Source organism: Drosophila erecta, unplaced genomic scaffold (genome assembly GCF_003286155.1).
Source record: "Drosophila erecta strain 14021-0224.00,06,07 unplaced genomic scaffold, DereRS2 tig00000126-arrow-pilon, whole genome shotgun sequence".
NCBI lineage: Eukaryota > Metazoa > Arthropoda > Insecta > Diptera > Drosophilidae > Drosophila > Drosophila erecta.
The window spans coordinates 5,922,802-5,937,870 of NW_020825209.1; the positions used below are offsets into that span (position 1 = coordinate 5,922,802).

A 15,069-nucleotide genomic window follows, 5' to 3' on the forward strand; every position below is an offset into this window, starting at 1 on the left:
CACTCGAAATGAAAGTCTGCAGATACATTTTTATAGATTTTTATTCATTGAACTTTGACACCAATTAAAATTGTTTACTCGTAACGGATATTGAATGCTGTTTATGGTAAGTAAGTTATGCATTGTATTGAATGGCTAATTCGTTTTAACTCCAACTGCCTTCGTTCACGCTGCTCTGACTCTATTTATGGATATTCTTCGTTTGCCGACGTAATGCCTGTTCTGATTTCCGGATTTTTGGTGTCCTAAATGCCTTCAAATGTCTGACTTTTCACTTTTCACTTTTCACCTTTCACATTTCCCATTTCCCATGCAATTTTTAATTTTCTTCTTTTTTTCAATTCGATCATCTAATTTCCTAAACATTAATTTCTCTCTTGGCTTTGAGCTGAGCTCTGGAAAACGAAAACAAAAGGATCTACGTTTATTCACCTTTGAGTAGCTGCCACATATGGGATATTCGTCGATATCGTGGCAAGTATATTGTTTGATTTTGTAAAGACTTGGGGTTAGATCTGGAAAAGCTGTTTACTCACATTTCAAACTTGTATTTAAAGCACTTGAAGTTATTAACTTCAACATTTTTAGAATATTTGTCAAATAGCTAGAAAAAAATTCAAGGAATCATTACGAATGTTATTTGAATTTTAAAGGAGGTCTCAACTATTATGTTTCAGAATTTGTTTCCGGATATATTTTCGAAATCGCTGCCAAATTGGATATATAATCTCGAACCTCATCTGCAATTTGAAAAGTTTTGATCCATTCCTTCGCCTCTACTCATCATTAGTATACTGTCTAGAGGATATCGCTAATCTTGATCCATCGTTAGCTAGATATACATTTAGATATTTGTGAGATTACTGCAATGCATTCTATAGCTTAGCCTTGAACGCCGGGTAAATAGACATCACTGAACAGTTTCGGTTGCTTTGCTTTGTTTTAATACTAGGTACACACATTTAGTTAAGTTAGCCACGCGTGCTGCAAGGGGTCATTCGGCCAGGGGTCAGGGGTCAGGGGTCAAGGGTATACCGGGGCCTCGACCTCCCCTTTCAGACTGACAACCAAGGGCGGTTAATTGTACTATGTAACTAGATAACTTAGACCTCCAATTATAACTAGAATTAAAAATAGAACTATTTGTAGTGCGACTACAATTAATTAACTTAACAATTAACAATTCAATCTCAATTCACGCAACAATTCAATACAGTTTCGTCAGACGAAAGGGCTCAGCACGTTGTCAGATATCCATCCTCGATCTCGATCTGGATTTGGATCTGGACCTATATCTGGGCCCAGGTTGGAATTGGGATTCCTCTTGCGCACACTTAAATGCTATAATCAATAGATACGTATATGCATATATAAATATATTCGCTTAAAGTTACGCGTGTATACATAAATACGTCGTTCACATAAATATCATTCACATATAGATATATGCAAGTGTATATATAAGTATTGTATGTCTGTATATTATCAACGTCTCGCACTCTCTCTCTCGCTGTTGTTCTGTCCCACCTGTCTGTCTATATGTCTGTCTATATGTCTGTCTATATGCGTCTATATGTCTGTCTATATGTCTGTCTCTATGTCGTCTATATGTCTGTCAGTTGTTGTCTTGTTCCTGTTTCTGATCCTGTTTCGGTTCCTGTTTCTGTTTCTGTCTGGAGTATACAAGCTGTTTGGTTATCATTATGGCAAGCAATCTATCCATTGATAAAACTAGCATATCTGCATCTGTACGTGTGGTTTAAGGATCCTGCGACATACACATTCCGCTAGCTGTATGTGATGAAATCATTTGGCGCATGTGTTGATCGAAAGTCGAACTGGTTTTACCTATCGATATTATTTATTTCACCGATTACTGATGTGTTTTTGATTAAGTATAGTTTTGAAATCCCTAATCCTAGTGCTACAAAAAAAATTTTATCCATATATTTAAATATATATGTTTAAGGAACACACACATACACAGACACTTATATACGCAATGCGTGGCGCTGAATATCAATTATCGTTAATTGTTAGTTGTTCATCGTATATCGGCTTATCGATATTTGAACACTTTCGAATGCCGCAGGATCTCAAGCGAGAGAAAGTGGCCCTCCACCCACGTCGACCTGGGGGGAAGTGGATATGGCGGGGGTGGTGTTGTTGGTGACGGTTGAGGAGTTGGATGCTGGTGGGGTTACTCTGGGCTGGGAGGGTTCTCGGGGTTCGGAAGTCGGATCTCGAGTAGCGGATGGATTGTGGCGATGGTGTTGGGTTGTAGGCGTTGGCTAAATGCTACTCGATCTTCCCAGGCCCGAGGTGGTGGTTATGTGGTGCTTGTGATGGCCCCTGTCCACCTTAGTGAAGCACGCCATTGGCACACCGGTGCCGGTCCTTGGGTTCTGCGGGGGTGAGAGTCAGCGCCGGTATTACCGGATGAAAATGTGATACGTTGCCAGTTCCGGTTCCGGTTCCGGTTCCGATTCCGGCTACCGCTACGGTTCCGGCTGTGGCCGGTGGACTGGCACTCACCTCGTGCTCGCCCTGATGACAGAACTTGCCCTTCAACCAGGGCCACTTGATGGTGCGCACCAGGGTGTTGCGGAAGTCCTCGCTGAACAGGCAGTAGATGTAGAAGGTCAGCGAGTAGTTGATCAACTCCAGCAGATTGGCGCTGGCACGGAACACCTGGAAGGGGAAGCTCGGATAGACCTCCGAGGCGATCGTCATGTGGAGTATGGCCATCGGCGAGACGCAGACCAGGAACAAGATCGATGTGCTGCCGAGCAGCAGGAACAGGCGCCGCTCCTCAGCGAACTTTCGCGGATCGTCGTCCTTCAAATAGCCGTGTCCATGTCCATGACCATGTCCGTAGGCATGGGAGCGAGTGAGCACCATTTGGCGGCGGCGCTCGCAGGTCCGCCGATAGACCATCATGATGCGCATGTTGAGGCCACCGATCACCAGCGTGGGCACCAACTTGAAGATCACCTCCAGCATGATCTTGTAGACGCGGTAGAAGATGGTCTGCTGGTAGATCGTATTGTCGCGCCGCAAGTACACATACACGTCGCTCGATCCAAGGATGCACTTGATCAGCTCGCCACGAAAGATGCTCGGTAGATAGACGATTACCGTGGCCAAGCAGGTGAGGAATACCACAACGCTAGGTTTTGATTACGAATCAAGTCCGATTAATTAGACCCTCAACAGACTGCTAACGTGGCTTACCCAGGTGGTCCCATCACTGGTCGAGCGAATCCGGGGTGGCACACGGACACGTAACGTTCAATGGTCAGCACTAGTAACATCATTACGCCAACTCCTAGTTCGTCCAATAAAGTTGCAAATGGGACAAAAATATTTCATGTTAATATTGTCGAATATCAGAATTTTTCTCTATAGACTAAATGGTACCAATAGAAGGAGGATTGTAACAGGGAGTTTGTAGAGGTGTCCGAAAGTATGCAACAATATATTTTGCCAGTATTTTTCAGTGCATCGATATCTGTGTAGCATCTAAAACAAATAACTTTTTGCTACATTTTAAGAACGGTTGCCATATGCTCTAATAAGCCAAGCAAATTATGATCCATTTATGGTACATAAACGGTTTCATAACGTATTGATTCATATAGTTTTAGTAGCACATAAATCCGGTTGAACTTAAAGCTGAGTCCAACCTCTGAACCTCTCACGTTAGCTTCGAACCTTGAAAGCTCTTCCTGTTGGAAATCCCAAATCCGAGACTCACCCAAACAGCCGTTGCCCAAATAAAGCTCCAAGTGGGCGGTGTAGAAGGCTGGTCCGAACTCCTCCCACTGGCCTCGATCCTTGTGGACCAGCATGCGGATGCCGAAGGGGATGGCGAACACGATGGCCAGGAGGGCGGCGGTGGAGTAAGCTGAAAGGATGTGCGGATAAAAAGGACATGAGAGATGGGTGCGGGCGCGAGTGGTACAACAAAGGGATTAACTCGGGCAAATCTATAAAAATGTCCTTTATGGTTGGGTTTATGGCATAATTATGGCGCCGCTTCCGTCCATGTGGCAACAGGAAGTCCTGCCACGCACACACACACACACACACACACATTCGCGCACGCAGACAACGGCACTTGAGTCGCAGGGCCAAATGAATGGCTTTCCTTTCCGGTTCCCTTTTCTTCACTTCCTCTGCGCTGCCTTCCATTTTTCCTTCCTTCCTCTTTTTTGCCCATGATAACTTTTACTCGTGTGCCGTCTGCGTGTGCGTGTGCGTGTGCGTATGTGTTGTTTATTGATTTATTATTTTGTTTATGACCATATAATTACATTATTACTAATATCATGTGCGTCCTCCTGCAGCCGCTTCCCGCCAAATTGCTCTGCACACAAACAGAGCCTAATGTTCGATGTATGACTTCCCGAGCCCAAAAGCAGAAGGACGAAGGACGAAGGACACGCGAGCAGCGATAGCCTGCTCTCATAATGATGGGCATCTAATTGGGTACAGGGACACATCAATATAAATGTCAGTTTTGTTTGCGCCAAGCGTGACAAGTGTCCTGCCCATCACTGCCAAACTTGCCAACTTCCCAACTCCGGCACAACCCGCTTATTATACAAATCTCCAGTGTTTGCCTTGTCAGCGCTGGCATTTCATTCGAATGAGCCGCATTGGCTTAACGGATCGGTGGACCAGTGATGGAGTGCTCCGGGCCAGATCTTTTCCCTAAATTTATTTGAATAGCTAAGATCGGGGAATCGGCCGCCTGCCACTTTGGCATTCCCCAGCTGACAATGAAACATTTTCGCCCATCCGCAGCTGCATAACTTTGGTCAAAGCACACACGAGTTGCCCCAGTGGAACGGAGCAGGATGTGGACGTGCGACAGGACACCATTTGGTGGCAATGACCGCCGAATAACAAATGGGCCGCCAGTCGCTTCGGCATCGCAAAAAGGCTGCGAGCGGCAAAATATTTTTGTTATTTTAATAAAATGAGCAGCGCTGGGCGGTGGTGCTGCTCTGATTTCGGTCATTATTACTCATGCCGCCTCGTGGCTCCTCACAACTTTTATTTACTGCCACTTGAGCAGCAGAGCTGAGCTGAGCTGAGGCTGGTGATATTTTTCAGTCAGTCGGCAGCCAAAGGGTCTCGCTTTGCATTTCTCCTCCGGATTGCCATTTCCCCACTTTCACCACGTCGCTCCGCACGGTTCTAGTCCTTTTTTGTCCTATTTTTGTTGGCTGAGGCAGCAGTCGAAAGGGCAATCAATTATGCCGCCATAGCATCCGCATTACATTTGAAGCATTTTACATTTTATTTTCGCATTTTGCAAGAACCTCCCGCCCTCGCCCTATACCCTTTTATGGGGTACTAAAATTCCAGTCAGATCGGCCGCACATTTTGGCCCATGGCAGCTCATAAAGTCGAGGATTTATCGGCGGTAAATGGCAAAGCACGAGCCTCGAGGTGGCCTATCCAGATCTAAGACCGATAGCAGTTTTTAATCAAAAGTTACATTTTCTTGGAAAACAAGACTATATGTTCAACACACACACATCTTAAGAACTTCAATAACTCAATACTTAGAATGAAATCCGTGACCAGTGTAAGAACTACGACGCCTTTAACCCGAAAATCGGGGTCACCAATTGGGTACAACCACTGTAGGCCAGGGTATTTCTCGCTTCGACTTGAGCGGAATTTTGCCATGACAAGTAAAGTGAGTCGCCTGTTTCTGTTTTCCTTGTTCGCTGCCTTGCCGCTTTTTTTTGGCATGGATAGGGGGTTCACCATGAGTGATAGTCGAGGCTAAAAAATTACCAGCAAGTGGCGGCGTTGACAAAGTTGCCTCCTTTCCGCCCGCTGGAAAAGTGGCGAAAGTGGCGAAAGTGGCGCTCATTAATCAATTAAAGCGCCATAAAGCAAACGAGTGCCTAATAGAGTTGACATGCTGTCTAATACAGCAGAAAGTTGGAGGCTGGGCGTGGCTGGGGCTTAGTGGCTCTGCATAAATTTCCACGGGTTTAACCGGTCTCATCTAATGAAATAACTTTCAATGAAGCGCCGCACGCACACGTATACAAATACAAATACTAATACAAATGCGAATGGGAGTGCGAATACGACGGTGCGCATACATTAGCCGCATTGTGGCATCTTCAATTTTGCCAGAAATCGGCGAGGTTAATGAATAAATTCTGGCGCACAATGGCCAATAGACATGGCGATGGGGAATACGGAATACTCGCACATATGTTCTAAAGCGAAACTCAATTTGGCAATCAGTCAAGAGTCGAGCCCAATTCCCTGCCCTCCAAATCCACCTCCACCTCCATCTCAGCCAGAATGGCAATGTTTGCGTGGGCGTCTCTTTTTGGGCCATAACCCAATATGGGTTATCGCCAATCATACTCGAAACGGGAAATGAGCAGGGTATTTGGCTTGTTCTTCATTTTCCCTGCAAGCCGAACAGATTTTCTTCGGCTTTTTTGAAAACTAGGAGAACGACATAATCAAGAGGCAACCTACATTCATTTGACGCCGCGGGGCTGAAACTTTACAAGCCAGTGGAATTATGCTGGACGTTTGGGTCTGCACTAATTGGAAATGCATACTGTTTAGATTTGATGGCCATGCTAGCCCATTGTGCTGCCCATTGTTCAATAAATCATTGTAATCAGAGATTGCAAACAAATTCAATACAGTTAGCTGCTAAACGAGTTAATCGATACAGCTTACATTGCAGAAATGTAAATGTGTTATCGTGGTCTAATCAAATGCAGATATGCAGGACACATGATAACAATGAACTGCAGCAGAGTTGTTTTTTCAGGACTTACCGCTTACACAAATTGAATCTTTAATTGTATGGTTGATATGGCTGATGGGTGAAAATGAATAACATTTTTAGTTGCTTGTCAAAAGACTCTGCTTATCGACATGGATTTTTGATTTACACATTGGGTTTTTCACAAACATAAATGTAGTAATTGCTGTACGAAATTGACTCCCAATTAATGGCTGTCGTTTTGAGCCCAAAAATTAAAGAGTGCAAATCTATCGCAAGCTTATCTGTCACTAAAATTAGGAAGTATCTGAATATGGGCTTGTGTGCGACTGCGGATTGATGGGCATTCCGCCAGCCGATATGATTGCCTCTTTTTGGAATCGAGTGTGTGTGTGTGCTCTTCCACTTACCCCTCATGTAAATGTAGGCGGTGCCACGCATGTTGCGCCTGGTGAGCACAATCAGGTTGAGCACGTTGCCTATGATGCCCATGGCGCAGATGATGGGCAACACCAGGCCGTAGCAGTATTCCCTCAGCGATTCCGTCCGCGGATCCTCCACATCCTGCAAGGATAGTAAACAAGTGGATGTAAGCACGGGTGTGTGTGTGTGGGGTGGGGTGGGGTGTGGGAATGGAAATGGAAATGGGAACAGCTCGTAAATCATCTCTTTGTGGCTCCGCTTTGTTGGCACTCGGATGGGCTGGCGCAGATAAAAATTCAATAGTCAACTTGACACTTTTATTTTGTGACTTTTTATGCACACACACACGCATGCCTCGCATGCCTCGCATGCCGCATTCTTCTGGCTCCTAAGTCGCTTGCTCCTTTGCTGCCACATGTGTGTGGCACCCAGTGTGCCACCCCACAGTGCCACGTTTTGTTTTCTATTTTTGCATTCGCCCATTTGCCGCGCAGCTCGCCTTGAGCCAGAGTTGCGAACAAAGCTGCTTTTTGCTTTTTGCTTTTTGCGTTTTGCTTTTTGCCTTTTGCTTTTGGCTGTCTGTCAGCCAGCTAGGTCAACTTTTAGTACCCTGCATTAGTGAGATGAAGGCTTTTGGCCTTCACAGGCTGACAAGAAAACGCTCTACGCTTTGTTGTGAGATGATTTTCGAGTCTATGGTGGAAAATCCAAAAAGCGCTTGTTGCACAACAGATCTTGCAACTTAAACGCATTTTTATATCTTTGTCCATGTGACAGCACTTAAACAGCATATGTGCATCTCGTTCAATTCTCAGTAAGACATTTAAAATTGTGCATTGCCAAATGTGCATTTAATTATCCGAAGTGGCAACTTGAAACAAATTTTAAAATGTTGTTAAGCGGGGCTTTCTCAGTAGTTCGTGGCACATGCTTTCTGCCACCTTCCGATTTTCGCAACTCTCTGTCAAAAAGTTAAGCTGCCAAGTCAACATAAAGAGTTTAATTTTAAACTTTACTTTGTGTGCCAAGAGCTAGCACGACTTTAGGGAGTTAGGGGAACTTGGCAACTGGCTGTCCCGGCCACAGAGGCCATGCAGCTGGGCCTGCTGTGTCCTGAAATGAGCTACTCCCTCCAGTTGGCCCTGGTCTTTGCTTCAAAGCATTCCCCGCAGCGCCCAGCGCCCAGCGCCGCAAAGTAGGCAAACGCTTTTCTGCGCAGCAGGCATCCTTGGCGAAGGCCAGGCCAACTAACTGGTCCAAGGTGCGAGCTGGTCCAGCAGGCACCCCGGAATCACCGGAATCACCGGAATCACCGGAATCACTAGCACTATTGAATGGCCAAAACGCACTCACCCGATAGAAGTCGTCCCGCAGGTCGCTGCTGAAGACGGACGTGGCATTGGCAGCCAGGACATCGACGCTACTGGTGAGATTCGAGCCCCAGATGAACGAGCAGTAGGCGGGATCCTCTTCGGTGTTATAGAGCCTCGTTATCATAGTTCCTCCGCTTTTGCCGCCGCTGCGAATCGAGTTTAATTTGAGTAAGTAAGGCGTCCCCCAATGAAATTGCCTGTAAAAATAGTCGGCTCCCTGGGCCTCGCAGTGTCTCGGTTTCTCAGGCTCATGAATGAATGGCTTTGGCATGCCGATTGCCATGTAATTTAAATAGGAGGAGTGGGTGGCTCGGCGGTCGCTTGGACAAACGGACTGTGACGCGACTAGCGGAAACGGAAGCGTTCACTTGCGCACAGCGCGATAAAAACAAAGAGCAAAGGAAACACGAGCACGAGCACGAGCACAAACACACAAACACACACCCACACACCCACACACAAAAGGATATGGGGGCGGGGCAGTTGGCGTAACAATTGGGGCTTTGATTGCCGACGCGGCAGCACAAACAAATCAACGAAAAATTGAAAAGCAACTGCCAGAGAGACGTAAAAATAAAATGCTGGAAATAATTGCGGCCCGTAAATAAGTTGGCAGTGGGCAAATGGGAAAATAAAGAAGGCGCTTTTGGCAGGGCGAAATCAGGATATCTATATCTATATACAAGTATAAGTATCATGTACAGACTGAGTTGTACCTGGTCGGATCCGGAGTGCTAGTGGCTCCGCTCAGCCTGTTTAGTGCTCGGAGTGCAGCCAGCGTACTTCGGCATTGGGTTCATAGAATCTTTGCCGGTGACACGCCCGGGCAGAGTTGGTTGCGATCCTGGCAATCCTGACAATCTTGGCATACTGCTGCATCTTGCAGAACCTGCGGAGAGTGGAAACAAGGCTGAGTTATCGTGTTACCAGTCTGCTCCCTGGCCACCACACCGAATCCCGTCCTCGTCCGGCGGTGTTTTATTATGCGACAGGACACCCAGGACACCCAGGACACTCAGGACACAGCGAGCATGTGTCTGTGCCGCGCGCGCATATGTGTTTGTGTATTATTATTGACGTGTGGGCTGCGGCAACAGGTGTGTTTTATTTGTGCCCGCCACTCTCGCCACTCCCACTGCCCCTCTGCCCCCGAGCCCCCGCGGCTAAGCGCTAAAATCAACGTTGACAGGCAGCTGAAACTCGCATAAAATACTTGATAAATTGCCCCCGAGTCAGGGGCCCCCCTCCCCCCGGGAGTGTATAAAAAGGCGGCGGCAGATAGACGTACATATGTGGAACACAGAAAGGGAGCTTTAAGGGCAAACAGCGCGCTCCCGTTAATGGCTTTGTGTCAGGATGGAGTGGCAATGGCAATGGCAGTGGCAAGAAGCGTATTGTTGTGAGCCTCGGGTTGCAGCCGCTGCTGCACAGTGGGCGTTGCTCGCTGGACCAGCACATGCGAGCTCCTGTATTTGCATATCACGCATACGCACTGTGGGCGCTCGGGGGAAAGGCTGAGCACTCGAACCGAGCACCTGGCTTCGAGCTGCGGCATGCGGCATGTGGTGAGTGTGGTGTGACACAAAACATGACACAAACTTAATTTCCCCAAGGCACAACATAAAAGCCATCGAGGGCAGGAGCCCGGAACACCCGGTGCCTGTCGAGAGTGCTCACTGTACCTGCGACACCTGCACCGAGCCCGGATTCTGTGGGCGTCTCACTCTCGGTTGAAGTCGGATTCAGGCATAATTTATGCCTGCGATTATCATAATAATTCGCCAGACCAGTCCGATACACACGACTGCCTCGTGGTGGCATGGTCTAGGGTGGCTCTAGGGTGGCCCAGTGTGGTCGGTAGTGTCCTGTGGATGTGAGGGTGTGTGTGTGTGTGTGTGTGGGTGTCGACTGTCAACTGTCGCTTGTTAGGTTTTGGTTTTCGAGCTCCTCGCCGCTGCTGTTTGCCGAGCACTTACAGTTATTGCGGTTTAGTTTGCCTGGCGAATAAATAGAAGCCCGGATCGGATCGGATCGGTCGCCCTTACCCTTCCGTGGATTTGTTTTACATTTTAGGTTCCTGCCGCCCCTCACTGGTGTGTGTGTGTGTTTCTGCTGTGTGTAGTTTCTGCTTGGCTTTCCATTTTATTCGGTTAACAAACAGCAGTTTGTCATTTAAACAAACATGGGGGTAGCCAAGCTTTTGGCGGCGATGGGGGAGCTGGAACGCCATGTGAGAGTGACTTGGCCTGTTTGTCTTCCCCCCGAAACGCAGGACAAAAAATCAGGGTAAGCCAAGGCAAAAGGCAAAACAGAAGTGTAGCTTAATGGACCTGCTAGGGCTTTTGCCGCCTCCTCCCGTATCCTTTTTTCCACAACGATCCATCTATCTCTATCCCCGTCTGCTGCCGCATGTGTGCTGGCATGATTAATGCCTTTGTTTACATTTCCCGCTTCACGTTTGGTTATTTTCTTTGGGGGCCGCCCATTTCCTCCATATTTGCGATTTGCGGCGGGGCCTGGCTGGCGAATGATATGTTTAACAAAAAAGTTTAACGCAAATTAAGTCAAACTGGCAGCGCTTAACGATGTGCGACATAGATGAATATCCTTGCATGTGTGCATGTCAGTGTGTGTGTCGCTGTGTCGCTGTATCGGTGTGTGTGCAACATATGTCGTTGTGTGCGAGTGGTCAGTTTGCCTACTTTCTGGGCGGTTCTGGACTACCGGGTCTTTAATTTACACACAAAATGATGTGGCCTTAGTGACAAGCTAGCAGGACAAGCCCTGTCAGCCAGGATACAGCACACACACAGCCACACAGCCACACTCACACACAGATACAGTCGCACTTATGTGGACACCCACACTCGGCAGACGGAAAATTAAGTTTTCCAGCAACAAGAGTGAGCAAACTGTAAAAGGAAATCAACTCAAGACGAGGTTTAAGTAGATTCCCAGAATCCAAGTACAGTGGTTTCAAATGGGAAAAGTGTGCTTAAAAAATACGTGCTTCGTGTATAAAAAGGCTAAAGGTGTATAAAGTATAAATTATGGCGAATTTGAAAAATTATAAAGTTAGATGCATGCTGCTATGCATTTTCATGGGGGAAGTTAACAAAGTAGTAATTTTATTTAAGCTTACTCTGCACTATCTGTTTTTTTGTATTTTGTGGAACAAAAGAATGGCTATTCCTATTCAATCGAATGCCCATTCCAACTTTACTGCTTAATAACACCCTGTCAGCCAGCGCTCATTTATATTCATTGTTATTTTTAAATCACACTTTGCCCACTTCGATTATGCTGGTTTATTTCGGCACCATGGTAGCTCTCCCGCCAATCTGGAGGAGCTGCCGCCTAATCACCAGGCCAGGGATGCCCCATGGAGTGGGCACACACACTTGCAGCCGACGACACGATAAACTTGCCCCATTTGTTGGCTTTGGCCAACGTTGCGCGTTGACAGCCTCCCATGTGTGTCCTGTGTGACCATTAAGTTTTTAATTTCCTTGGCAGGACATGGCCGCTCCTGCTGTTGCCATTGCTGCTGTTTGCTGACCACTTTTTGGCGACTGGCGTTTTTGGGGCTTTGTTTGCTTTTAATTACGCAATAGTTTTATTTAATTTTTTCCGAACTCCAATTAAGCTTTTAATTAAAAGCCCAGGGCAGCCGTAAGTGAAACCCCTCGAAGTCCGCCAAATTCTCCGCCTTTTTTAGCACTTCTATTTCTTGTGACGGGTTTTTAATCGAAAACTTATCGCTGGGAGCAGCGCCTGCGCTGCCCGATTAATTTTCAATTTAAATTTACATTTGTATGCACAGCACGGCCCAGCAACTTTGGCCATAAATTGGCATGACCAGTTGACGTTGTCGCACGGCAGTTATCGAAATTGCTTAACGGGATTGCCACCCACAGCGAGATAAACATGCAAAGTGTGTGTCCTTAGTGTCCTGGCAGGACAGCCACGGGCAGAAACTGGTGGGCCCGCGGCCCATTGAGATCTCATGGGGATATCTCTATTGCAGTGGGAGGAGCGTCTGGAAAGCCACAGTTTTCCGAACATATAATATAATAATGCCATATAATGAGCCTCAAGCAACAAAACTCTTAATTGTACTCTTGTTTTTTCTTTTAATCATGTTAAAACTTAAGCTGTAAGATTAATAACTGCGCTCAAAACGAAATTGATATTTTATTTTAGGCAACCCCCACATTTGCTGCAGTTTTCCAGCTGCCTAATTGTTTTCTTTTTTTGGTTTCTTTTAACACATTTCTACTTGCCGAGTCCCTGATCCTTTTTCTCCGTGCACCGCCGTTAACTGCTGGCCGTTTAACATTTGACCCACACATTTTGAGCCAACTAGGTGCCGTGAGCTGTGACTTGGGAAGTTGGATCTGAATAATGTTGTGTTGCCACTCGAAAAACGTGACTTTTGCCGCCACTTTGCTCTGAGATTGGGTTCGTTTTTCGGTCCTCAACTGGCACTGCAACTGGAAACTGAAAAAAGGGCTTCCCAGGGCCATTGTTGTTCAATCTGAATCCGCATCGAGCTGCGAGCTGCGAGTTGCTGCGAGCACAGGACATAACTTGTAATAACGCGCTGACCCCGGCACACACACGCACACACACAGAAACGCTAACAACGGCAGTGGCACGCACACACGAACGCCCTCGAAGAGGGGGCGTGGCACGGGGTTAGGGGTGCAGGAGAATTGTCGTCGTTGGCGGGAAAATGCACTCAAAATGAAAATGAAATGTCAACTTACCCGCAGAGGCGTGCGAAGGGCAGAGATGACGCTCTCGTTGCGGCTGCTGCGTTTTGTGGCAGCAACACGTTGTTGCTGCTGCTGTTGCTCTGTTTGTTGTTGCAGTCGTTGTCGTTGTTATCGTTGCTGGTAGTGCTGCTGTAGCTGAAGCTGGTTGATAGTTGTTGCTGTGGCAGTGGTTCTTCGACAAACTTATACGCTACTATGGAATATAACTCAGCTGCTGGCCAAAGTCTTTCCTGCTTCCTTCTTCGCTGGCTACTTTAGTGGCCTTTTTCGTTTCGTTTCGTTTCGTTTTTTGTTTTCTGATTTTTGTCTTTTGTTTTTTCGTTTTTGGCAGTGAATGTGTGTGTGGCAGCTGCTGTGGCAACTTTAATTGGCAGTGTTGCTCGGTGGGTGGCTTTGTGGTGGTGGTGGATCTGAGTGAGAGAAGCAAAACATAAATCTGCACTTAAATGCGTTCAGCGGTTGCAGTTGGGCAAAGGGCTTAAGGCATTGCCACGCACACTTGCAAACGCAAATAAGCGCTCACGCACACACATACACAGACTTACCCAGCAAGGAAAGTTGGCGCTTCTGTTGCCTACTTTTGTGCGCCACAAAGTTGCTGCGCCTTTTTGCGTCGGCAATGAAACTGAATTCTCGCACTTTTTTGGAATAAATATTTTTTTTTTTTTTTTGAGTTTTATACCACTAACAAGTTCGGTACTATGCAAATATCGCAGCTCCACTCAAACTTCAAGCACACTTTGAATTCCTATTTCTTTTTTGTAGCCCTCCAGCAACCAGAAAAAAAAAAAAAAATTCAAAAAAAAAACAGAAGAGTTTGGCAGTGTGATCTGTTGCTGCTGGTTGGCGGACTGTTGGCCAGTTCAAGAACTACTGATTCTGCTGCTGCTGATGCTGCTGCTGCTGCTGCTGCGACACGTCCATGCCGTTCGACTGCCCACGAGCAACTGAGTGGCAACTGGCTGGCGCACCTCCTTTTATAGGGATTGAAGGCGAGTTGAACGGGCCGATTGAAAGCGCGGAAATTCGGCTTTCAATCGGAGAAAAGCAGGGAACATTGTGGGCCTGAAACTTCCCAGCTTTTTGTGCAAGCTGGTTGGAGGTTGATCAACAGGATGGCTGCAGCAGCTGCTTGCTGTTCCATGTTTTTTTTTTTTGTGCTGTGTCGTGTTGTGTTGTGTTTTATTTGATTTTTTGTTGTGCTGTTAGCCAGGAATGGGGGCGCAGGCACGCAATCTGAGCCAGGTTGCTCACCCAGCCCTCAGACGGCAGCGCATAAAATCAAAACAAATATAAATACCACAACGAGATGGCGTTGGCCGCAGCTGCAGAATCTGAATCAGAATCAGAACCAGAACCAGAAGCAAAACCAGAGGCAGTACCAGAGCCATAACCACCCACTTAGGCCGCCACCGAGAAAAGTTGGCAGCAGGAGCAGCCCTGCTGGTAAGCTGCTGCTTATCTTCTTTCGGTTTCCTAAGCCTTCGCCGGATTACGGATTGCGTATTGACAATCACGGCAATGGCAGCCAGATACCAGATACCAGATACTAGATGCCAGATATATAACAGCTATATAGCGGGAGGCGGCTGGCGAAAGTGCAAAGTGGCAGTAGTGGTAGTGCGATAGAGGTAGTGCTCCTGGTAGTGGTGGTGGTATCGGAGCTGGTTTGGTAGTGGAAGTGTGCGGGAGACAGCCGCGTAATACCCAAACA

At 46.9% G+C, this 15,069-nt stretch overlaps 1 protein-coding gene and 1 long non-coding RNA gene across 4 annotated transcripts; both read right to left on the reverse strand.

The window, feature by feature from the left end:
- Positions 1–1,940: 1,940 nt before the first annotated feature.
- On the reverse strand, positions 1,941–13,406 carry LOC6550275 (probable G-protein coupled receptor B0563.6). 3 transcript variants are annotated; one of them, XM_026981888.1, is made up of 7 exons: positions 9,294–9,459; positions 8,558–8,723; positions 7,192–7,345; positions 3,758–3,907; positions 3,235–3,328; positions 2,536–3,169; positions 1,941–2,405 (listed from the first exon to the last, which is right to left on the reverse strand). In XM_026981888.1, exons 2-7 carry the CDS (start codon positions 8,699–8,701, stop codon positions 2,292–2,294), a joined length of 1,290 nt encoding a protein of 429 aa, XP_026837689.1. In that variant the 5' UTR covers positions 8,702–8,723; positions 9,294–9,459; the 3' UTR covers positions 1,941–2,291. The 3 variants fall into 3 exon arrangements, with proteins under 3 accessions (XP_026837689.1, XP_026837688.1, XP_026837687.1); XM_026981887.1 differs by lacking the exon at positions 9,294–9,459 and adding an exon at positions 13,347–13,406 and having other exon boundaries at positions 2,331–3,169; XM_026981886.1 differs by having other exon boundaries at positions 2,331–3,169.
- Positions 13,407–13,657: 251 nt separating this feature from the next.
- LOC113564519 lies at positions 13,658–14,141 on the reverse strand. Its single transcript, XR_003408066.1, has 2 exons — positions 13,901–14,141; positions 13,658–13,765 (listed from the first exon to the last, which is right to left on the reverse strand). It is a non-coding gene; the product is annotated as an uncharacterized LOC113564519 (long non-coding RNA).
- Positions 14,142–15,069: the final 928 nt, after the last annotated feature.

What these genes read in the sequence shown, in the direction of transcription:
- LOC6550275 (XM_026981887.1), bottom strand. Translation starts at nt 8,701, where the DNA reads ATGATAACGAGGCTCTATAACACCGAAGAGGATCCCGCCTACTGCTCG. An exon ending in TGCGGGACGACTTCTATCGG is followed by an intron (nt 7,346 to 8,557) that starts GTGAGTGCGTTT and finishes CTATCCTTGCAG; the next exon opens with GATGTGGAGGATCCGCGGAC. An exon ending in CCAGTGATGGGACCACCTGG is followed by an intron (nt 3,170 to 3,234) that starts GTAAGCCACGTT and finishes ATCAAAACCTAG; the next exon opens with CGTTGTGGTATTCCTCACCT.